General features: G+C 33.2%; 3 protein-coding genes across 8 annotated transcripts; 2 read left to right on the plus strand and 1 right to left on the minus strand.

Annotated features, from left to right (window-relative positions):
* The first annotated feature begins 246 nt into the window (after window positions 1-246).
* Window positions 247-1,699, plus strand: LOC145333273 (zinc finger and BTB domain-containing protein 41-like). The gene is made up of 3 exons (XM_080178405.1): window positions 247-474; window positions 921-1,136; window positions 1,414-1,699. Exons 1-3 carry the CDS (start codon window positions 247-249, stop codon window positions 1,516-1,518), a joined length of 549 nt encoding a protein of 182 aa, XP_080034531.1. The 3' UTR covers window positions 1,519-1,699.
* LOC145334663 (uncharacterized) lies at window positions 1,683-20,693 on the plus strand. 4 transcript variants are annotated; one of them, XM_080180209.1, is made up of 21 exons: window positions 1,683-2,104; window positions 2,689-2,771; window positions 3,540-3,571; window positions 3,684-3,744; window positions 7,620-7,676; window positions 8,083-8,179; window positions 8,561-8,615; window positions 8,870-8,923; window positions 9,033-9,469; window positions 9,764-9,852; window positions 10,242-10,273; window positions 10,536-10,581; window positions 10,849-10,908; window positions 11,094-11,190; window positions 11,704-11,758; window positions 12,159-12,203; window positions 18,772-19,090; window positions 19,259-19,290; window positions 19,452-19,512; window positions 19,618-19,677; window positions 20,444-20,693. In XM_080180209.1, exons 1-21 carry the CDS (start codon window positions 1,729-1,731, stop codon window positions 20,504-20,506), a joined length of 2,211 nt encoding a protein of 736 aa, XP_080036335.1. In that variant the 5' UTR covers window positions 1,683-1,728; the 3' UTR covers window positions 20,507-20,693. The 4 variants fall into 4 exon arrangements, with proteins under 4 accessions (XP_080036335.1, XP_080036337.1, XP_080036336.1 ...); XM_080180211.1 differs by lacking the exon at window positions 19,452-19,512; XM_080180210.1 differs by lacking the exon at window positions 10,849-10,908.
* LOC145333505 (uncharacterized) lies at window positions 12,590-16,426 on the minus strand. Of its 3 annotated transcripts, XM_080178660.1 has the most exons (3): window positions 16,315-16,426; window positions 15,541-16,057; window positions 12,590-13,622 (listed from the first exon to the last, which is right to left on the minus strand). In XM_080178660.1, the coding sequence occupies exons 2-3, from the start codon at window positions 15,682-15,684 to the stop codon at window positions 12,627-12,629; spliced, it is 1,140 nt and encodes a 379-aa protein (XP_080034786.1). In that variant the 5' UTR covers window positions 15,685-16,057; window positions 16,315-16,426; the 3' UTR covers window positions 12,590-12,626. The 3 variants fall into 3 exon arrangements, 2 of the variants coding, with proteins under 2 accessions (XP_080034786.1, XP_080034785.1); XM_080178659.1 differs by lacking the exon at window positions 16,315-16,426 and having other exon boundaries at window positions 15,541-16,104; XR_013884521.1 differs by lacking the exon at window positions 12,590-13,622 and having other exon boundaries at window positions 15,069-15,658.
* Window positions 20,694-24,159: the final 3,466 nt, after the last annotated feature.

Consider the following 24,159-nt stretch of genomic DNA (forward strand, 5'->3'; position numbering starts at 1 on the left):
TTCTTAGGGAGGGTATTAATCACCAACCCCCAAAGACAAATCTCACCTAGAAAAATTGACCCCCCACCCTCTACTTTTTCAACTTTTCCTTTAAATTGAAATAAAAATGGACAGGAGTCAAATGCTTAGTAAGATATTATATTTATAAATCATACAGCATGATTTATTTTGTCGTGTTTCTTAATGTTTAAAAGTTACAAAAAAAATAATTTCATTTGATAATTATTTAGTTTATGTGACGCCACAATGAAGAACAGAAGCATGCTTTTAAAGCACAACAGAAGATATCACACCCAAACACCCGGAATCTCCTGTGATATATGCTACAAAGAATTGGCCAACATGGCTGAACTAGCGGCGCACAAGATGACCCATAGAAATCAGACATGTCACATTTGTGGAATGGTTATCAAAGGAACTAATAACAATTTTAAGTATCACATGAAGACGCATGATGCTAATAGGAATGGATATGTAATTTTGATTAGTTTGATTCTAAAAGGGGTAAATGATTCTTAGCAAAAATAACAAGTGTCTAATAACAAACTTTTATAAGAAACATTAAAATAAATAAATAATAAAAATGATATCAAGTAGTAGGGTTGTTTTGTCTGAAGCTAAAAATCTCGGAAACTCATGATCCAAATTGATTGCACTTTTCATGTCATTGGGTGGTTTTAGGCTATTTTCCCTAATATAATATTCGCCCTGCCCTACAGGCTAGGGGCGAAGCAACAAATAAAATTTGGCGTTATCCTCTTAAAATTTTTATTCTGCTTTCGACTGACTACTTAGTACCAACTCTTTGTATTTGTCGTGTTATGCTTTTTGTTCCTGTTTTTTTTTATTAATGTAAAGCTTCTTACTTACTAGCAGAAGTAAACAATTTCAATGGTGTTTTTTAATCTCTGAAAATAAAGAACATATCCAAATATAGAGAGCGAACCAAGTCTTGTGACATTTGTGGACAATCCTTCTTCAGGGAGAATCATTTGCGAAAGCACAAATTAGTGAAGCACACTTCAGAAAGACCTTATCAATGTGACATGTGTACTCTATCATTTAAGGTTGATTGTTCACTGAAAAAGCACAAAGAAAATACGCATGGTGTTCTCATGGGTAAAAATACTTATAAGGTATTATTATAGATTTATTATTTATATATGAAATTCTTTATTATCAAGGAGGGAGGGCGCTGTTTGTTACACTAGTTTTCTTATTCGTTGGCTTAATAACTTTGGGGACTTTTAATAAATTCTCATTGGTTGGTTCATAAGTTGATTGTCCAAACGTTTTAATAACTAAATGTAATCCACAAAACGGGCGATTTTGTAAATCATCATTAGGAATGTATATCAATTTAATGGCTATTGTCTTACCCCTTCAGATTCCTGAGAAATTGTACTTTTTTAGTGCGAGGTATGTGACAAGACTTTTAGCATGAAGGATCTCCACTCCAAACACATGAAAAGATATCACACAATCAAAGAGCAGAAAGTGGAGGACATGAATACTTAATTAACCTTATCAATTAATGTTATTTTAAATAAAAATCATTTTGTATTTCGACATTTATTTTTTATTTCTCATGTTTTGTTTAAATATTAAGAAAAATTTAACATTTTATGTGATGTATTGCAGATTTTAAAAATGTATTTAAATACAACAAACAGTATTAATTCATGAATGACCTTTCAGATTAAGTATAATAAAATTGAATAATATAAAATGAAACATCAAAACATTCTAAAGAGAACAAGGTTAATAATAAACAAAGTAGATATTCTTTGTAAGAAAATTAACCATAATGATTTGTCTAATGAAGCAAAATCAAAGCTTCAACTTGTTAGAGAAGCATTGATCGAGTTTAAAAGCTGGATAGATTTTGAATTTTCACAGCATAAATCAATTAAACATCAACATGAAAGCATTGATAACTTGCCGGTGAATGTACCTACAATAGAACTTATAAATACCAATGGAAACGTTGAAACTGAAGATAGTTGTAATGTAAAGAATGAAATATCTGAAGCTAATATTAAAGAAGAGATAGATGATGAATTAATTGAGGTAGACTCATTTGTGTTTGCAAGTAATATAGCAGGTAAACATTTTCCTCAGATAATGATAATACAATTTGCTGACAAAACAAGGATGACAACATCCCTTTTTAGCGAAGCACTCTGAATTCATGTAAGGACTAACATACAACATGAGTTATAGAGAAGATGTTCAGTTAATAAATGAGCAATAATTCTTAGAAATCATGAAACCTTTCTGTAATATTAATAAAAAAATTTCAATGCCTTTTATGCAAGACCGACAGACTGACGGACAAAGTAAATTATACACTTTCAGCCGTCTATTTTCAATAGCAGCCGAGAAAATCGCATATCCCCCATAGAGTTACGGACGGCCTGACAACGGGAATTATAAAGTAGCTCCAATACCTACTAAAAATCACCCATTAATCAAGAAATATTTAAATTAACCACTTCATTTGACTATTTTGTAAAAATAATGACTTAATTTACTGCAATATATTATTTTTACTGTTAAATCCGTCAATAAACAAGGAAACTTCAATATTTTATTTGTCTAACGTATTCAAACGTTGTTGGAGTTATAGAGCATCTTGTGAAATAAAGATAAACTGAAGTAAAATATCCAATTATATTATTATTATAGGAAAACCAAGCCATAAAAAGAAAAAGAGAATTTGTGGACCTGGTTGTGGTGCTTGCCTGAGACCTGTTTGCAGAAATTGTTCGGTAATTACTCAAAGAAAGCAATGCTATATTATTTACTAGCGGCTACGCCCCTAGAGGCCTCTAGGGGCACTTGAGGAGGGGAGAGTCGAATTTGATAACCCAATTTCTTATTTTTAATTTTAGTTAAAAAATTTAAAAAAAAATTTTTTGGGGGGGGGATATTTTTCATTTTTGGGGGGGTTGAGGGTGTCCCACCCCCCAAGAAAATAGTTATAAACCTTCCCGGGACTTATGAGAAGCTACCCTGTTAAGGACAACCCGATCGGTTTAGCGGTTAGCGAGATCCTTCGGTACACACAGACAGACAGACAGACAAACATCCTGTTACTTTAGTATAAGGATATACTTAAGTAGTGCAGCAAAAACCGTTGCATTGAACGTTGTGATTGGTTCAAATCTCGACCTTTACCAAGTAGTATCTTAATACTTTAAAAGTGGATACTTACTGCTGGTATGTCAGAATACAATCTAATACCTGGTGGGAAGGCCTTGGCCCATAACAAGCTTAACTATTGTTATGTATATAGCTAGTATTTCCAGACAAAAGTCTTGCAATAAATAGGTTTGATTGTCTACAATAGTTTGGATGTTAGAATTGAACAGGTCTGACCCAACGTTATATTATATGCTCAAAGAATTATAGAAAAAAAGCTTCACTACTAAATCTGTGTTGATTTAATAACTAGGCAATTTAGGCGGTATTTTATAAATAAAAATGTTAGATATTAATTTTTCATTTTCTTTAACTGATTTTTTATTTTATTTTAGAATTGTAAGAATAAAAGGAGATGCAAAGAAAGGTAAATAAATATAGTTTTTTTTTCAATGAATATATATTTTTAACAGGATCAAATTTCACAAGTAGCAAAGGCATAATTTTATGAATTAAAATTTAAAAAGAAATATATCTAGGTATTGTGAAAAATACAATGAGATTGTGAAAGCAAATAGTAAAACAACCATGGAGAAAAATGTGAGTAAATTTATATTTTAGTAGCGCAGGCTACTATGTAACAAGGGTCTGAACGTCTGAGTCAGTTATTAAAAAAGCTTATTTTTTTCTCTTAAAAAGACTCTCCACAGGAAAATTTATATTTGTTTTTAAAAAATCTAACCTGAAATTATTATTCTCTGTTTAATTATAGACATTTTTTGTTTTTGTGGCATCGCGATCAAAGCCCTTTGAAATTTTTGACCTCCTTTAAGTGAATCCTCCCGCCATTTAATTTGTGCTCCTTTATTGAGTTTTAGCTGCTATTTTTGCCACCGTCGTCGCCTTTCACCGCTGCTACTCCGCTATTCATCGCTTTTTAATACATGCTCCCCTCCTCCTTGTTCAGAAATTAAATAGAGGCTGGGGGTGTTGTGCGAGCGACGTAGCGCAATGAATAGGAGAGTAGCAGCGGTGAAAGTCGATGAATGCGACGACGGCGGCAAAAGATGGATAGATTGGGCGGAGGCGAACACAAAATGGAGGCGGCAATATTGTCCAACAGTTTAGTAGCATGAGTGGAGAGAAAATTTATAAACCTTAGATTGTATATGGTCTTTATCTAACGTGGTTAAATTACACGAGGGAAAGTCCTTTTAGAATTTTTGTCCAGGAAAATGTTTATGGTACAATGCGCTAATCTCTGAGTTCCTTCTGTGCATCTATATATACGTTTTTTTAAAGAAAAAGAACCAATTATTATAAAAAATATTTGTATATGTTTTACAAAAAGGATTACAAAACAGTATATTATCTATAATACAAAGTAGAACAATGTCTGTATGTCTGTCTGTCATAAGCTTAAGATCTCAGACTAACCGCTTATCCAATTGGGCACTACTCTTCCCAGAATAGCTACGCTCCTACCCTGTTTTATTTGCCTTTTGTTATCATGAGAAGCGGGTTATAAATAGAATTTAGATAAAGTCATTGTTTCCCCACCCCAATTACTGGTTTTGTTTACGACAATAAAAGAAAATAAAAAATTTGGAAGTGGGATTTTTTAATTTTTGGGGAGGTTGGGGTGTCTCACCCCCCAAGAAAATAGCTTTAAACCACCAGAGGACCAGTAGGTATATTCCCTGAAGAGTAGAGCCCTATCGGTTCAGCGGTTACTGAGATTTTACAAAAAATGTAATAAATTTTTTTTAGGGAGGTGTTTTTTTTTAGTTTTTGGGGGGTTGGGTAGATATACCACACTTTTCTGGGATCTTGCCAAGTCAAGTATCAACTGTGTTGAATACCAAAGGATGACTCCATGCAAAATTTGAGCCAAATCCAGCCAAAACCGGCCGTGAATTTTATTAAAAAAAACGGTTTTTTTCCGGTTTTGAGAGGGTATCTGTAAATCGATTCAGCTGGAGTAAAACTGGTTGGAGGTACAAAAAATTTTACTTCACATGAAATTTAGCCAATGCAATTGCCTATAAAAATGTACTTCATCATCAACTTGATTGGACAACTCTTTCCCCTCCTAAATGTCCATTAAAACCTCAGAAACGGCAAAAATCGCCAAAAATCACGCCTTCGGCGGCGAATAACGGCTTAACGGTCAGCCAGAGGCGAATAAAACATAAGTAAAGAAATGTCTGCCTCAAAAAGGTATTCAACATCAATGAGATGCTTGAAGTCTCTAAAACGACTCCTTCCCCTCCTTTAAGGGAAAAAACTGAAAAAAACGTGATTTTCAAAAGTATGCCATTTTGTGGGTGTGGGGGGCACTGAACCCGCCACCCCAGGGTCACCAAATATAAAGTCTAGTCGGCCCACAATGCTGAATTTTCACCAAGTAAAAGTCTTGAGTCATTATCTCTTATGAGAAAAAAGTTATTAATTAATTAAAATTTCAAATTGTGATTTTTTGATGGATTTCTTTGATGAAATGACAGGCTGGTCAATTTTTAGGCCATTTTTTGCGGTTTTCGGTCCGCCACGCCCAAACGGTTTGAGATAATCTCACGGGACCTTTTGCACAACCTAAGTCTGGTTATTTGTGAGGTCTGAGAGAAATAAAATCCCGGATTGGATGAAGCACGACGTCGCTGCGCGCCGTCAAAAATCGCTGGTCGGCTCATTTTGCCCCCTCTAACCCTCACCTCGTGCCATTTTTCTGTGTAAAGATTATAATTATAATTATAAAATTCACGGCCTGTTTTGGCCGGATTTGGCTCAAATTTTGCATGGAGTCATCCTTTGGTATTCCCCACAGTTGATACTTGACACAGTAAGATCCCAGAAAAGTGTGGTATATCTAGGGTTGGGGGTGTCCCCCTCCCCCCCCCCCCATTAAATAGCTTAAAACCATCACAAGACTAGTAGGTATATATTTCTTGAGGAGTAGAGCCCAATCGGTTCAGCGGTTACTGAGGTCTTAAGCTTCAGACTGAAAGACAGACAGACGGACAGACATCAAGCTACTTTGTATTATAGATATCCCTCACCACAATATGATTTGGATAAACCATATCGGTTCAGCGGTTTGCAAAATCCTTCATAGAAACAAAGAAAGAAGGATGACAGACTGACCATAAGGGGGGGGGGAAGTTCTGACACGTTTGCGTAAACCTGGTGTATAGGCTTTATCTTTGGACTGAGAGGATAGGTTATTAGGGATAAAATCATTGTTATATGATGAATTTCCCCCAAATTTAAGATTTTTTGGATAGACCTCCAGGTTCCGGAGCTCCAGGCCTCCAGGTGGTCTCTGTACAGGTAAAAATGAAAAAAAAAAATTTTTTTAAGAGTTAGATTTCAGCTTATGAGACAAAATATGTATGTTTTTTCTTCAAATATTTGAATAACAATCAAAAAGAAGCATATTTTGTTTTATAAGTTAACCTCTACCTAACTCTTCAAAAAAAAATCTTATTTTTAATTTTTACCTGTACAGAGACCACCTGGAGGCCTGGAGCTCCGGAACCTGGAGGCCTATCCAAAAAATCTTAAATCTGGGGGAAATTCATCATATAACAATGATTTTATCCCTAATAACCTATCCTCTCAGTCCAAAGATAAAGCCTATACACCAGGTTTACGCAAATGTGTCAGAACTCCCCCCCCCCCTTATCAGGGTTGGCAGATAAAAAAAACCCACCCCAAAACCCACCCGGGTTTTTTGCCCTTTAACCCACCTTAAAAAACCTAAGGGGTTTTAGGTTTTTGGGGTTTTATTAAAAAAAAGTAAAATTGTTTTTTAAAAAAGTTTATTTTTCATTGTTTATATACAAAAAAATATGTTTTTCATTGACCCCTTGCATGTATTTAACAAAGGAATAGACTGCTGTGCTTGATTTTGCCATTGTCACGGGCTCAGGAAGAGATATGCCAGCAAGAAAAGCACGTACAGTGTTAGGATCTTTAGATTTTTGCATTTTTTCTGTTTTTCCTGTAAATAGCAGCCAACTTTCATCTTTCTTATGTCCTAGCCTGTTTCTAAATATTAAAAGAATGGACCTAATTGGTTTCATGGCACAGTGGTTTTCTTTGTATTTTTATAGTAGCTATTAATAGGTTAGGTTAGTTAAGGGGTAATGATTGATTCGCAGGGGTAGAAATAAGAGAAAAGCTACTGTGAAAATACTATGAAACTCGCTGCGCCATAGAAAGAATCGTCTATTACATATTATATAATTATATATAATATATTATTCAAGCTATTACAGTATAAAAACTATAAAAACCCAAAATACCCCAAAAACCCCCAAGAAACCCCTAAAACCCGGGTAAAACCCCTATTTTCCACGACCCCGGGGTATTTTTAAAAAACCCGGGTTTTGCACAGCCCTGCCCCTTATAGAAAAGCTTCACATTTAATAAGATTAGATATAAAAATGAGTGATTGTAATTTATTTGTTAAGAAGTGCAACAAGTGCCATCGGACTTTTTCTTCCCATGGTTCACTGTCACGTCATGAGGTAAGGAGAAAAAGAATAATATGCACATTTACTAATTATCAATGTGCAACATGTATGTTATTTTGGGGGGCAGAGTATAAAAGAAGCTATAGCGTTTTCATTTAGAAGCATTTATTGTCCTAAAAGTCAGAACTACAAATCAAATTTGAATTGAATTAAAGTACCCCTGTTTTTTCCATAATTCCTATACTATGGTAAATAAATAACATCACCTTTTTGCAATCAAATAAGTTTTTGTATCAATTGTAGTTCAATGTAAAGTATTCCTGGTAACAAATATGAATTTTATAGGCTGCTACGTTCAGCCGTTTGGCGGCTAGCAGCCTTTAAAATTCATAGATTTTTTGAAATATTTTTTACTAGGAATACTTTACCTAGAACTACAGTTGATCCAGTTTTTTTATAGGCCAAATCCAGCTGTGGGAGGCTTGCCAAAAAATGGGGCAATCTTCCCCACAAGTGTCTGTTGTGTTTAGAGACACCGTTGTTCGAGAACCATGCACGTAAGTATTAAAAAAATTGGTATTATCCTCTTAGAAATTTTTTTTTTCAATTTTGAAAATTTTAGTCCCCCCCCCCCCCCCTCTTCCGGCCCCGACAGCGAACTATGAACTCTGGCCGCATCGCTCGGCTACCTAGCCTAAAACCTAACCTAACCTAAAATAGTTGTTCGTTGTTTTCGGGGGGGGGGGGGGGGGTAACGCCAAGAAATTATTATTTTTTGATAGTCTTTGGAATGACAGGCAATTTGATTTCCCAGATGCTTTTATTAGATGACTGTCTAACGAGCATGTCCTCCTAATTTATATCATGCTTATCCTTTCATATATGTTTTCCTTTACTTTAATTTTTACTTTGCAACTTATGGATGTTGTTTTTCCTAGACCTTATTATCCACACCAACATTACCCACAGTGGGAAGATACGGTACAGTGTTAGGTAAGTCAATTTTACTATTTGACAAAAAAAAAGTAATATGACGTCTCGAAGTTATATAGTGTGTGAGTTTCTTAGTAAAGCATTGCTAGTATTAAAGAAATTTATTTAGTTTTCATAACAAAAAAAATTAACCACATCAATGATGTGTAAAGGTGGAAGATTAATTTTAGATAATTCTTCCTTACACGATTATTTAGAGATTCCTCCCCCCCCCCCACCCCAACAAAAAAAATCTAAAAAAATAATTACTTCAGGTGTCCAATGCTTATGACATGCGAGAAATTCATAAAACCGAATAACATTTCAAGGTTAGAACACTTATTTATTGCATTACCTACCTAAAGAAAATAAGGGTTTTCTTTTTATTCAATAAAAATTTTTTAAGTACAGCACATCTCTCCAGGTATTTTCTTTTAGACACATAAAGGATCATGAGAAGAAAGCTAAAATGCAAAAATGTTCAGTAAATATTGAAAAAATCCCATGGAACCTAGAAAAAATTGAGAAATCAATCCATTCAGAAAGTTTTAATTCTATAAACAATTTGAATTATAAATCTTCTCTGGAAACAATAGACCAAAACAACACAGAACTTCCAAATGAAGAATTAGAAAATAATGAACAAATAGATATCAAGCATGAATTTAATTCTGAAAATGAAATAAATGAGCTTATCAATAAAAATGTCGAAGAAGTTGATTATGATCAAATATTTGATGGTGAAGAAGTTTATTTTGAAGGATTAAATGATGAATCTCAAAGTTATAATGAGGATTTACAAAGTGACAATGAAGAGATGCTAGATGAGAAAATAAATGATGAAGAATCATTTACTTTTGCCAATGATATTGAAGGTAATAATATTTTTTTTAAATATCTCTGAATTTCACAAGAAAAAAACTAAAATATATAATTTGGGCAAATACATATCTGATTTGCTTTAAGTGAATTACAGTTTTCAAATCGGTGGTTTTAGGCTATTTTTAAAATTTATTCATCACCCTCTCAATAGCTGACTCCTGATGAAAATAAAAAATCAAGCAAAATATCATTAAAAGGCTGGATTGGTAAAATTTAAGATTATTGCTAAAGTAGCTTAACTTTTTATATCATTCATATTGATGTAGTTATGATGATAATAATTGTAGACATTCCTGTACCTGAAATAAATATGAAACTAAAGGTTTGTGGGCCTAGCTGTGATAATTGCCTTAAACCACCATGCAGAAAATGTAAGGTAATAATAAGTTTATAACTTTTCCACAGTTCAAGACATTTGGCTTTGAGTCCCGCCCAAGCTAAACGTTGCTTTCTCTCAAAGACAAACAACGACAGATACTTGCGTCATTCTTTCTCTTTATTCTAAGTAAATGGTATATGAAGATGTGCTTCTTAGGCAGAAAGAATTTCTAACGATGTACACAACCCTCTGACTTACGCACGCGCGGAACAACATAATGAAACTTAAAAGTCTTGCTAAGACACTCACACATTAGACTGAGGGTCAGCATAAAACACAAGAGTTCACTTTCTTCATTTATCATAGACCAACGTCTCCACTTAGACCATTTAGGCCTTTCCTAGCTCTATAAAGTCCTAAAGCTGTAATTTTCTTGTTATTTTTAGAAATGTTTGAGTCGCAAACGATGTATTGAAAGGTAAAAAAGTATTGAATTTATTTATGTTTAATAAAAGTGAGTAGGTATTCTTTAAGTAGAACAAATATTATAAAGCTAACTTCCATAAATATTTTTGGTGATTGTTTTTTTGAATAGAACTACGGGTTTGATATTTATTGAGTAGCACTAAACATTTAGGCTTAAGGCAGTGCTATTTCATTGAATGTTAGGATAAGGAAAATTTTGATAATATATCACTTATTATTGAAAATAGTAATGTACCTCTTATTATTTTAAATAGATATTGTGAGAAATACACAGAAATGATCAGAGCACAAACACAAAGAGTAAGTGAAATATTTATGTTTGTGTATATTATTTCAATTTGATATCTAAATTGGCATTGGATATATGTATGTTCTGGTTAGAAAACTGCTTAAATTTTCAAAGTACTAAGTATCACTTAAAGAATTTGATTTTTACACAACTTAAAAGATGCGGTTATTATGTTCTATTATTTTACCATTTGGAAATCCGACTAGTTTAGTCTCTCTTCTCCTTGCTGAAATTCTTCATTGCTTACATGTTCATCGCTCTTGATCTTGTATTTTTAGATTTGCTATGAGTGTAACCAAGCATTTTCTAGTACACCGTCTTTAAAAAGACACAAAATGGTAAGAATTATATTAAGATAGAACTTTTTATTTGACGAGGATCTATATATTGAATTAAGAAAATCACAGATTTACTTCTTGGAACCGGGGAAAACTGACAGATTACACACCACTGTGACTTGCATTATTGTAAATCAAAAAAGCCGATAATGTTTTCATAAACTTATCATTTTTATATTATTTAGAAGGGGAGCTGTTACAAAGAAGCTCAAATGTATAAGAAGCATCCAGTTGTTTGTGTAGAAGATAATTGCGACACCAGATCATTTCAAAATTTTGATGGTAAAAATATTTCAAAGTTTATTTTTGAAGAGGGGAGGGGGAGTAAAGATTAAATTGCCATTTTTTATAATCTTTTTAATATTAATGTAGAATTATTAATCAATATATTATTTCTTGGATGTTGCACCAGATTTTCATGTGCTTTGATAAAGTGAAACTCACAACTTGCTAAAATAATTATACCCCCCAATCCACCCCTTTTACTCCATCCACTCCTCTCCTTATCGTTGAACGAACTTACCAATAAATGAGGTCTGTATAAGCAGGCTAAATTGATGACAAATTTTCTCATGTTAATATATCCACGCATATTCTATATCCATTGAAATATTATATTTGCAATGCAGGCTAAAACGAAATTTGACTTATTCTTATAACCTAATGTCCTATATTGACTAGTACAAAATGTCTTTTATGTTTAATAGGTCGCAAGACATTTTAATTTATGGATTGGCAATAATCAACTGTAAAATGTTTTGTAAATAATTGTAAAAATTTTTTAATTTAATTTAGAATTCAGGAAGCACAAGTTTTCTACAAATCCTCAGCACAAAAAATTCAAATACAAGTAAGAAAATTGACAGCTTTATTTTATAAATAAGCTAGCAGCAAGGAACTCGAGAAGTTTTTTAAATAAAGGGAGGGGGGCTGGCAATAATAACTTTCAGCTTAGTGTTGATACTAAGAAATAAGTTTGTTAAGGAAAAATTTCTATAGGCGTTTTATCTTGGGATAGTTGAGATACTCTCTTTCAAAATAGTTTTAAATCCTTCCTAGGACCTAAATGAAGCTTCACAGATTAGTCCTGCGGTTAGCGCAGGATCTACCAGTACACACCGAAATACAGACACTCACTTCCTAACTTTTATATAAGAATAGAAGCTAACACCATTTTTTTGGGTTTAAATGAATAATTTTGGAAATGATAATTTAAAAACTGAAAATTATTTTAAAATTTCCTTGTGTAGGTGTTTAAAATGTCCCCTGATGTATTTACCAAATAATATTAAAAGGTAATTATATTACTTTTATGAAAAATACCTAATCAAATTAAAACAAAAAATTATTTAAATCTTCTATAATAAGGAAAAATAGGAAACTATTATAGAACATATTATAGCCCTTTTTTAAACAAATAAATGCGTAAAGAATGGTGCTCACCTTTCTTGGGGCATTACAAGCTTGATCCACTCTGAAACACATCAGACCATTAGTATTCTTATTGGATTGCACATTGACATAGACAGCATGATAACATCACAGAAATTAGATCTATATGACTTCATATCCAGCATTCTTCTTATTAATCTTCTTATTTATCTTCAATTAACATATCCCTCTTGTTGTCGTCATTAATATATAAATCATCTTCTTCTTATCCTAAAATAGGGATAAGGTAGATTGGCGTCCCCCCTCTTTGAAGTGAGAACAGGAGGTTAAATGGAGGCATGACGCGCCATGAAATCCACGTCAGCATAGGGCAGATCAAAAACATCATCAAGATCAGCTGCATTTTCAAGAACGTCCACGTCTTGATAATCCCATTCAAGTGAAGAATGATATTCTCTAAGCTGATCCAAAAAAGCTGGCGGTATGACTGGTTTAACCGGACTGGTATCAGGAGTAGGATTTACAGAAGTAGCAGCAGAAGGTACAACAGATGGTGGATTTGAATTATCGGTTACATGACCATCTACTTGAGGAATGTTTTTATGATAAGTGGCTGCTATTCTCTGTTTAGCTCTGGCTTTGATAATGGAACGTTTGTCTGTAGCATCTGTTTCTGAGGGACTGTCTGAGTCTGAATGTTCATTTACAGATTGATTTAATGCTGTTAATTGTTGTGTTGCTTGAAGTCTCTGATTGTTTAACCAATTATCAAGTTGTTGATAAAGTTGTGGACGATCGTCGGCAGTTTCTATGGTATGTGTTGGAACTAGGTTATCATCATTTGCCGAGGAATCATGAATGATTTCTGGTTGATATTGTGTCAATGTGGATGTAGGATATGATGATGATGAAGTTTTAGAAACTGTAACAGGTGGAACAACATAATTATCTTCATCATCAGAATCTTGATATTCACGAATAGGATTCCATTCTGTTGAGGTTTTCAGAATATTTTTTCTTGGTCTGAGGTTGTATTGAAGATTACTTTTTACAACATGTAATCTGTCTCTGGAAGTAGTGTAGGTTTTAGATCTAATAGATGAGTTACTGTTAAATGAGTGGATCACCCTTTGGATTTTCACATTATCTTTGTTTTCAGATGTTACCATGTAAATATCTTTGGCTTTATGCTTGTCATGCTTATGAGTCTTAACAGTTACAATGTAGCCTGTTTTTAGAGGAGTAATTATAGGCAGTTTGACTTTATCATTGTGTTTGATATTATGGTATTCTCTGCTGGCTGTTTGTTGGTCTTTAATTTTCTGATAATTCAAGTTTAAATTGTCGCCAGATTTGAGATCTCTATTAAAATAAATTTCAAATGCACTAATTTTTCCATTTCTCCTAAGTTTGCTATTTAATAGCTGAACTGCTATTTGTAAAGTTGTGTTACTAATTTGTCGGCCATCAGGCTCTAATCTTACTAATTCTTGCTCTAGTTCTTGACAAGCACGATCAACGACAGAATTAGCGTTGATATTGAATACATCTGTTGCAATAACAAGAATGCCTAATTTATTGAGATCTTGGTCTTTTCCATCAAGAATAGGTTTGAATCCAGAACAATTATCAACTTTTACTGTAATATTTCCCGCCAATTTAATGGGGGTTAGGAGGTCAATTATGCCTGATTTTAAGTCTTTGCTTTGCTCAGATCTTACAATTTTGGCAACTGTGTATGATGAAAAGTTGTCTCTTATAGTAAGAATACATTGAGTGCGTCTTTTGATTATATCAGCATGAAAATTCACCCCTGGGACATTTGAGTCATCTTTGGTATAATGTGGAACAATGGATGGTATTTTTTTTGTGTTACACAAAAATGACAATCATTGTAAAGTTTGTCAAGTTCAGGATGTAAACCAACAGAGTAAAAAGATTTTTCAAATTGACTTTTTAACTGACTCTTTGTTGGATGATGTAAAGAATTATGTATTTGCCATAATACTGCTGGTAAATGTGAGGAAGGTATGACTATAAGTTCATTTGTTTTAGATGAAAATGACGTTGGTTTGGACAAAACTACCAATAGACCATCTTTGCTATTAGTAGCTACAGATGTAAGTCTTCTTACTTCAGAATGTAATTTTCCACTAACTTTAGAGGGTGTTTTGCCAGTTGTAATATGAAATTTGGCTTGAGTGCAAGATTTACTTTCATCTTGGATTTTTTTCCAGGCCAATTTATTGTCAAGCATATGATCATTTATGGCGTTGATAGCATGTGGGTTTATTGTATTTTCAGACATTTCATTTACAAAATTGCAAATAGTGCAATGTTCTACAAGGCAAGTTGAAGGATTTCTTGATTGGAAATCTGCACAATTGTTTAGGTTATTTTTACCATTTGCTAATTGTACAATTAATGGAAGCCTATTAACATTGGTCATAAGAGCTTGTATTCTAGGGCTGGAGCTGTGTTTGCCTTTTTTAATCAAATTTACAGCATCTGCGACTGCTTTGCTGTCAGGGGTGATCAGGATGGGTTTAGTGCTTTCCTTAAGAATATTATATTCAGCTGTTATGGCCGTAGCAAAGGCCAAAGCTTCAAGTTCACAGCTGTGCCACTTAGAATGATTTTCACTCAATTTTGTTGAGTGAAGTGAGACGGGCAATTTATGATTATCTTTAATTGCATAAAGAATGTGGCCTAGACCTGGTTTGGCTTTAGCTGCATCAACGACAATCATTAGTTGGTCATTCGGATGTGGCAAATACAATGTTTGAATGGAATCAATGGCTTCCTTTGCTTTGTTAAAACTAATTTTTAAGGATTCGTCCCATTGAATGGGTTCTTTAGACTGTTTGTCAGCAACGGCTTTGTCAAACGGGTCTAATAGCATAGTTAGATTCTTAGTGGCAGGTAATAAAGTTTTAAATAGTCCTATCCAAGAGCGCATGTCTTTAACACATGTAATATCATTGTGGCATGTGTTTTTAAGTGAATTGACCCTATGGGGGGATGGAGAAATGAAACCACCATGTTTCCACACCCAACCTAAGACATCTATGGATTCAAGGAAAATTTTTGTTTTATCAGCAGAGACTTTTAAATTGGCTGCATGAAGTTTTTCAAGGACATTTTATAATTTTGAGCTGTTTCTAAAGGGGTCGCTCCTCCCACGAAAATATCATCTGCAATTCTGGCGACAATTCCTAGCTTCATTTCATTACATAATACCTTAGAAAGTAGTTCATCCAGTTCTTCTGATTGTCCCAAGAGTCCTTGGCCGCTTCTTCTCATGAATCTGAGTCCACCATTGGCTATCATTTGGGTTGATATGATTTTGGAAAAATCCCTGAAATAAATCCATAGAAATAACATATTTCCAACGTCCTAGGTGTGTAAAAATGTCTTTAGGTTTTGTGATGGGGGTGGGAATATTTTTAAGGTGTTCATTAATATTTCCAAAGTTTACTACCATTCTTACATCCCTAGAGGTCAATTCATTTTTTGGCTTATTTTTTGCTCTTTGCTTACGGACTAAAAAAACAGGACTAACATGCTGAATATGAATATTATGATCTTGAGGGATGCCTAAGACCTCAGATTGTGTAAATTCATCAATGACCTGTTGAAGTAGGACTTTAGTGCTGTGGTCATAATTTATATTGTGTACCTTATTTGCAGGTGGTCTTGTGTCATTGGCCCAGTTCAGAGAACAGACGTGGCGACCGAATTTCATATTATAACCTTGCTGCAAATCATCATTAAAAACATCTTTAAATTTTTCATTGACAGACTTGACATAATCCACAACTTGTTTATCAATATTGGTACAATTAATTTGGACGTTTTTATAGTTATCATTTTGGACAATTGGCATAGAGACATTTGAAAGAAGACATTTGTTTTCAGGATTAGAGGCAGAATCTAATGTACGAGCTGTAATCTTGTTATTGGCTTTTTTTAAAGTGAAAACTTCATCAGTATTATTAACAACATGAATGAAACCTTGCAGAGTTGTGGTGGAGGCCAGGATCCTGATTTTGATTGTGGACATGGTTGTACTGCTAAAACTTGATCCTCTTGTTGTTGGGTAGGATAAGATACAGATTGTCCAGGAAGAACCATGTTCATGTGATTGTTGTGCAGGATGGTGTTGTTTGCAGAGGTTGGTAGAATTAGTAGTTTATTGGTTTCAGGTACAGTATATTTTTTGTGTACTGTAATTGATTTGTTGCTAATATCTTGAGTGACTTCATTTTCTTGAAAAAATTGTTACCAGCTACAAAATTTGTATGAAGTTCTCTTGTTACAATTGCGCAGAATTTTACTTCCCATCCATTTCTATAAAAGATTTCATTAATTTCCCCGACGGCTGACATTTTTGTAACGCCGTCTGCTAGTTTGCTTGTTTGAGTATTTGGCATTATTTTAAAGTTGTGTTTTTTTGCGGCATCATATTTTACATAAGAACAGGTAGCACCAGTGTCCAGGTCTAGGTGTACATTTAAACCATTGGCATCTTGTACAGTTAATATTTGAGAAGGAACTGGTTTGATGAAGTTTAGTTTGGAATCACTGAAATAATTAAAATTACAATTATTATCAGATTTCAGATTATCATTATTTTTTAAAAATGCATTGTCCACCTGTTCATGTTGATGATAGATGGAGGCATAACCATATTCGGCTTCCAGGTCAGGTTCTTCTTGTAGTTGCACATTTGACAGTTGGGAGGATACCCTTTCAATTAGTTGAGATCTGTCTCTGTCTGACATTGATGGACAACTTTCATCTCCAACATAGTGGCTCGAAAAGGTAGATCTTGGTTGGCCTGAGAGTTGACAAAGTCTACAGTATGGTGGAAGACTGCTTCTGTTGGGTTGTTGGCGTTGGTTTGATTGTTGGAATCTCCTCGGCCGATAGTTAGATCTTTGATATCTGTCTCTTTGTCTGCCACGTGTACTGATGTAGTTAATATCTGGTTCTTGTGGGTCTTCACCTACTTCAACATGATTGTTCACACTTATTGGTTGAGATTCAATTGATTTGATTTCTTCAATATATTGTTTTGCCTTTGTTAGAATTTCAACTTTGTAATCCATGATTCTCCTAGTTTCACCAATTTTATGGGCATACTGGTCTTTTACATAGGCAGGTAGGCGAGGATGGAGAATGTTAAGTACATTTAAGAGGATCAGATCCTCAAAAGTAGGAGATAAATTTTCATCCTGTGATAATTCTTTGTTCTGCCATCCTATTTTGTCTCCTTTCTTACCTAAGCTGCCCATAATTAAGCTTCTGTAGTTGTTGTATAGACCAGTTGGTGTTGTAGAGGCTGTGATGTCATACTTGACATCTAGTATATACACCTTGCTGTAGGATGTCATAATCTTGACGTAGACGGGTGTATATCCATTGTAAGCTCGTACTTTGTCGAAGGATAGGATTATAATAGTCAGTGTGAATAAGTTTTGCAATGATGGTTAACATTTGTCTCAACTCTCTTCTGAATTTTGGAAGAACATCATCCCTGTCTGGAGCTTTAGCTGCGATCAATCTGTCTGGATTAGATTCTGCGGCTAGCCAGTTGTCATATCGGCCGCCGGGAAGAAATTTTTGGAAGCGGTCGTCGATGTCCAAATACACCTCCAGCTCCTCTGTCCATATTTTGAATTGGACATCAGTAACTCCTTCGGCTGGCAGCTGTTGTTGGGGATAGATCTTGATGGTCGCCATTGCAATGTTATCACTTTATAGTCTATGTCAATGTGCAACTGTGTTTCAGATAAAAAATCTTTTCTTTTTTTAAATTAAAAAGGGGGGGGGGGACTTTCATAAAATTGTTTTCACTGTTAACACTATTTTTCCAAGTTTTTTTTTTGTTTAAAGAGGATAAAATCCGGGGGGGTGCAGAGGAAAATTTTCCAATGAATAAAATAAATAAAATGTTTTTAAAATGAGATAAAAGATAAAAATCCGATAAGGATAGATAAAAAGGAATGTTTATATCACTGATTTGATCACTCCAGGTAGCGTCTCCTCGGGGTTCCGGGGCTCGACCTCGCTGCCACCACGTAAAGAATGGTGCTCACCTTTCTTGGGGCATTACAAGTTTGATCCACTCTGAAACACATCAGACCATTAGTATTCTTATTGGATTGCACATTGACATAGACAGCAAGATAACATCACAGAAATTAGATCTAAATATATGACCTCATATCCAGCATTCTTCTTATTAATCTTCTTATTTATCTTCAATTAACATATCCCTCTTGTTGTCGTCATTAATATATAAATCATCTTCTTCTTATCCTAAAATAGGGAGAAGGTAGATTGGCGATGATTTAAAGACTGGAGTGATTATTTCGATTATTTTTTATCTTGTCTAACTAAAAAAAAAATTAATGTTTGCTACGGTTATTCAATGTTTATTTATATTAATTTTAAAAATAATTTTAGACACATCAAACAACATAAAAATGAGACTGAAGGAAAAAAATTTCCAATGAAAAAAAGTACTAATGAAACCAATGTCAAAAACCTTGAAACTTATGAAAAAGCATCCAATAGTTCTGCAGCTCATGAGACTCCCCTTGATAGTGATACACTAGATATCACTAATATTAGAGTTAAAGAAATATTTATCCCAGTTAAAGATATACTTGCCAAAGAAAATGTTAAAGAAGCAAAAAGTATTAAAAGAAAAAGAAAATATATCAACAATTTTTGCCGCTCTGATTGTGAGATTTGTAACAGACCTAACTGCAAAAATTGTACGGTAAATAATGATTACAAGATTTTTAACATTTTTATACATTTAAAACGTATTTTTAACCAAATTATTTGAAACTGAAATATTACTAGGTACCTAGATATTATATTAGTATTAGTTTTTAAAAAATTTCTAAATTTTTATCGTGAAAAAAAATATTACTTTATGTTTTAGAATTGTCAACACAAGAAAAGATGTAAATTAAGGTTTGATTATTTTTATCAAAACAAAGTAATTATATAGCCTTATCCCTTTAGATTCCTGTGCAAAATGATATTATTATTAGAGAGCAATCTTGTATCATAGTTATTGCTGCTCTATGAATAATTTTAATAAGTTTTAATTAAATTTTAAATATCAATTTTAGATATTGTGAAGCATACATTCAGCAATTGAAAAATCATAAACCGGATATAAATGAATTTTTGGTAAGATCTCAACAAAATTCTTTCATTGCTAAATCACTAAACAAGTGGTACTTCAAAACTTCATTTAAACTCAATTAAACTGGTTTCATTAGATATATTTTTTAGACTTGTACTACATGTGGCAGGTATTTCTCCCAAATATCCAACCTCAGACGACACGTAAAGGTATTTCCAGTATGGCTTCGAAGCCGATTAATATCCGCAGCAGGGGAAAAAAATATACACCCCTGTAAATACTTATCCAGGCTCCATTTTCCAATCTATATTACATCTTGATTAACTGGGAGGTTCTTTATTGTCATTATTATCTAATGTGCCCAAAACCACTTTTGGGCAATTGGGCCGCCCGTTATCGCTCAAAGTGCCCAACAGACCAACGCTGTTGTCCATTAATATTAAAGTAAAAAATCATAAAATTTATACCAGTGTTGTTAGTCCCATCTTTCGGCCCCTCAGGGCTATCAAGACTGGTTTTAATCTTATGATTCTTCATTTTAATATCTGCGAAAAGCTGTCTATAATACGGTGCGATAAATGTCTATTATCCTTTTATCAACTTCAGTTAGAATTATATTTTTACACTAGAGGATTTCTAGTAGCGAAGCTACTTTATAATTCACTATGTCTGACCTTCCGTCCGTCCGTCAATCTGTAAAGCTATTGGGGTTTATGCAATTATTTCGGATAGAAGGCTTAAACTTCGTGTCAATATTCTCAACATTATGGAGCATAATTAACTATACAACATCCGTGGCGTTCGGTCTGCTTAATATAGAACTTAGCAGGTTTTTGGTTATTTTTATATTGTTAAAATTTTCCCCATATATAACGCTTTTTTTAAACGTTGGTTAAAAATTGTGAAACACTGGATATTTTAACCGGTATTTGCATCTTGAAATTTTATGTGTTGAAATCTTGATTTTATTTTTAGAATGATACTTGTGAAAGAAAGATTACTTCTTCAGTCAAAAAGAGGGTCAATCAAGATAAATGAAAAAGAAATACAAAAACAAACTATAGTAGAATTTCATTATAATCAACACATTTTTGATATGATACTTAAATTACCTGTGATATTTCTACAACACTGTTCAAATTAATGTAAATTGTTGTTGTACATTTATAATATACTAAAATTTTGTTGTTTTAGAATTAGAAAGCAAATTTGAATAATTTCAGAATTAAATTAAATATGTTTGAGAACTTTTTATGTTAAAAGGCTAACCTAATTCGACAGAGATGTGTACCATGGATTTAAGACTGAAAAGTTTTTGTGAAAGTGTGTCAGCACTTGCCTCCAAAATGGCGTCTGTTTATTCTTTATCTCTGGATCTTAATCTTTCTAAAGAGATTACTAATAGTCTGTTTGCTGCTAAGAGTTCATTGGCTCAAACTAATACTTTAATTCAAGTTTTAATGCTTCAAGAATCATCAGGGATAAAATATGTTTCATTTTAATTTCTTAATAGCAGCTGCGCCCACGGAATTTTTTTGCTCTGTATTGGTTGGGGTATGAAAGGGTAGCAAAAAATAGCTTAAAACCATCTTCAGACTGAAATCTAAAAATAAAACGGACTAAAACCATTCATTTGCCTATGTTAACTTCCATAAATGGAGAACTCAATGGTTCACACAGTGCGATCTTTTGCCAAAAATCGGGACATTAAGAGTAGACAAAAGTAAACTTCCATAAATAGGCTTGTATTTGAAGAAATTATGTAATTTTTTTGCTTTAGTCAGAAAATGACTTAAATTTTGCCTCTGTTAACTTCTAATGTGCATTATGTAAGTACGTCTTGTTGTTTTTGAGGAGCGAAGCTACCCTATTTTTAAAAAATCTATAAACCTTCATAACTTTAGTTAGGATAGGAATATTTTAACAAAATAAACGTCTAGAATATTTCTTCAATGCAAACAATGTTTTTGAACAAGAATATAGCGTCAGGTGCACCAAGTTCGAGTCCCGGCATTTTTAGGTAGGTCCAGTATAAGTAAAATAGGACACTTATAAGGCATATTTTAAATATTTTTTTTACAGATATAAACAATAATACCTAACATATTTTTTTTAGAACTTTTGATTTTGTGTTAATAGCTTTATTCTAAGTCTAGCTATCTTCATTTAAAGTTTGTAAAAGAATATAAACATAATTACTTATATTATTCTCACACGCATATTGTTCTCTCTCTCTCACACACGCATATATTATAAGGTTTTAGCAAATATTATAAAAATCCCCAAATTTGAATTTCGGCTGGACCGAAACCAGTTAGAAATACAATTTTTTCTAGAAAATATGAAATTTAGCAAATTCAATTGCTAAAATGAAAGTAATTATAAGTTATCTTTATTTAACGACTCCTTTAACCCTTAAATGTACATTAAAACCGCGACAAATAACGGCGAAACGGTTTTTAATTAGACATTATTACAGGTATCTGAAAAGTACCTCAATCAAAAATTATTTGCATAAGCTAAATGTATTTTTTGTTGCTTTGAAAAAAATGGGTGTGGATCAGTAATATTTGACATAAAATCACTTCACATAAATTCATTTCACATAAAACATTTTACATAAAGTATCATTTGACATAAACTCATTTCACATAAAGGTACATTTGACATAAAAACGTTTCACATAAACTCATTTGGCATAAAGATACATTTCATATAAAGGTATACTTGACATAAAGGTACATTTGACATAAAGGTACACTTGACATAAAGGTACATTTCACATAAAGGTACACTTGACATAAAGGTACATTTCACATAAAGGTACCCCGAGCATGGCAACCGGTGAACAGTTTCTCAGTTCTGCACCACAAGCCTCGCACGACTGAAGTTCCCATGTCTATACAGTCATATTTATATGAAAATATTTTTAGAAGATTTTTGAATTTTTTTTGAAGATTTTCTTTTAATAATAAATAAAAATTTCTAAAATCTTCAAAAAAAAATTCAAAAATCTTCTAAAAATATTTTCATATAAATATGACTGTATAGACATGGGAACTTGAGTCGTGCGAGGCTTGTGGTGCAGAACTGAGGTTCTGTTCACCGGTTGCCATGCTCGGGGAAAAAAATGACAACCTCGGGTAGACTTTGAAATGTATCTTTATGTGAAACGTTTTATGCCAAGTGTACCTTTATGTCAAATGTACCTTTATGTCAAGTGTACCTTTATGTCAAATGTACCTTTATGTCAAATGTACCTTTATATCATATGTACCTTTATGCCAAATGTACCTTTATGTGAAACGTTTTTATGTGAAGTGTACCTTTATGGCAAATGTACCTTTATGTCAAATGTTTTTATGTCAAATGTACCTTTATGTGAAGTGATTTTATGTCAAATGTTTTATGTGAAATGAATTTATGTGAAATGATATTATGTCAAATATTACTGATCCACAATAATCTGGAAAATCATCAAAACTGAAAAGAAGTTTTCCACTACCTTTTTTAAAAATGGCATAAATCCGCCAAAAATTTATATATTTTTAAAAGCGAAGCTTTTCTATAATTAGGGTCGGTCCGTCCGTCCGTACGTCCGTCCGTCCGTCCGTCCGTCACGGATAGCTTTTTTCGTTAATTTAGACATGTTAGAATTATCCTATCGATTTCAAATTTTGCATGGTGATTCCTTTAGTAGTTAGGTACGATTTAGAAAGCGTAGCAACTCTATAATCATTACCAAAATGTCCGTACGTCCATTTTAAACATGTTGATTTTTTTACTTTTTAAATAGCTTTTTTCGTTAATTTAGGCATGTTAGAATTGTCCTATTGATTTCAAATTTTGCATGGTGATTCCTGTAATAGTTAGGTACGAGTTAGAAAGCGTAGCAACTCTATAATCATTACCAGAATGTCCGTACGTCCATTTTAAACATGTTGATTTTTTTTACATTTTTAACAACAAATTTGTATGTGACCTAATTATCCGATTGGTCTGATTTTTGGTATACTGATTCCTGGGACAACAAAGTACAATATTATAAGCGAAGCAACTCTATAATCAAGTCCTAAAAATGTAAGTATGCCCATAATCATTATCCTGTATCAAGCAGTTTTTCAACAAATTTACTTACAATTTTGCTTTGACTCTTATACATTCGCATTCTGATTATTCAGTTCTGACATTATACAAGTGTTAATGTCCGTTTGTCCTACCGTTTCAGAGCTTCGCTTTTATGGATGTTGTCATCCTTGTTTTTAAAAATTTTCTAGCTGTCTACTTATAGCTATTATTAGGTCCTAGGATAGATAAAAGTCGATTTTAAATTTTTTGGATGTCCCACTGGATCACACTGTGGTTTAGTAGTTATTGAAATCTTCAGCTTTAGATAAAAACAACATTACTACTTTAAAAACAGAATAACAATATCTTTTACTCTAAAAGCAAGAGCACCCCTTTATGCTTTCTTTTCATCATTTTATATTTTGAAACCATTACCATATCTTGCTACAACAGATCTATAGTATATATTTACATACAGATAACTAGCCTCCTCCCTTTTTCAATGACCTTTTTTGACTGCTATCAAATTGTTTTCTGCTACTTAGCTGTGTTAATATTCCCAACAGCATTGGTCAATTTTCAATGACCCAATTGAGAGCCGGCACAAGTACATTGTGATGGGG

The sequence above is a fragment of the Acartia tonsa genome, chromosome 12 (assembly GCF_053477335.1).
Source record: "Acartia tonsa isolate MP-2025a chromosome 12, ASM5347733v1, whole genome shotgun sequence".
Taxonomy (NCBI): Eukaryota; Metazoa; Arthropoda; class Copepoda; order Calanoida; family Acartiidae; genus Acartia; species Acartia tonsa.

Bases quoted from the DNA above. Each gene is read 5' to 3' on its own strand.
- LOC145333273 (XM_080178405.1), top strand. From the start codon at position 247: ATGAAGAACAGAAGCATGCTTTTAAAGCACAACAGAAGATATCACACC. The intron at 475-920 runs GTAATTTTGATT...CTGAAAATAAAG, and splicing joins ATGCTAATAGGAATGGATAT to AACATATCCAAATATAGAGA. The intron at 1,137-1,413 runs GTATTATTATAG...GTACTTTTTTAG, and splicing joins TGGGTAAAAATACTTATAAG to TGCGAGGTATGTGACAAGAC.
- LOC145334663 (XM_080180209.1), top strand. From the start codon at position 1,729: ATGAAACATCAAAACATTCTAAAGAGAACAAGGTTAATAATAAACAAA. The intron at 2,105-2,688 runs GTAAACATTTTC...TTATTATTATAG, and splicing joins GTTTGCAAGTAATATAGCAG to GAAAACCAAGCCATAAAAAG. The intron at 10,909-11,093 runs GTAAGAATTATA...TATATTATTTAG, and splicing joins CTTTAAAAAGACACAAAATG to AAGGGGAGCTGTTACAAAGA.
- LOC145333505 (XM_080178660.1), bottom strand. From the start codon at position 15,684: ATGTTATTTCTATGGATTTATTTCAGGGATTTTTCCAAAATCATATCA. The intron at 13,623-15,540 runs GTATTATGTAAT...TTGAATTATCAG, and splicing joins TGGATGAACTACTTTCTAAG to AAAATTAAAGACCAACAAAC.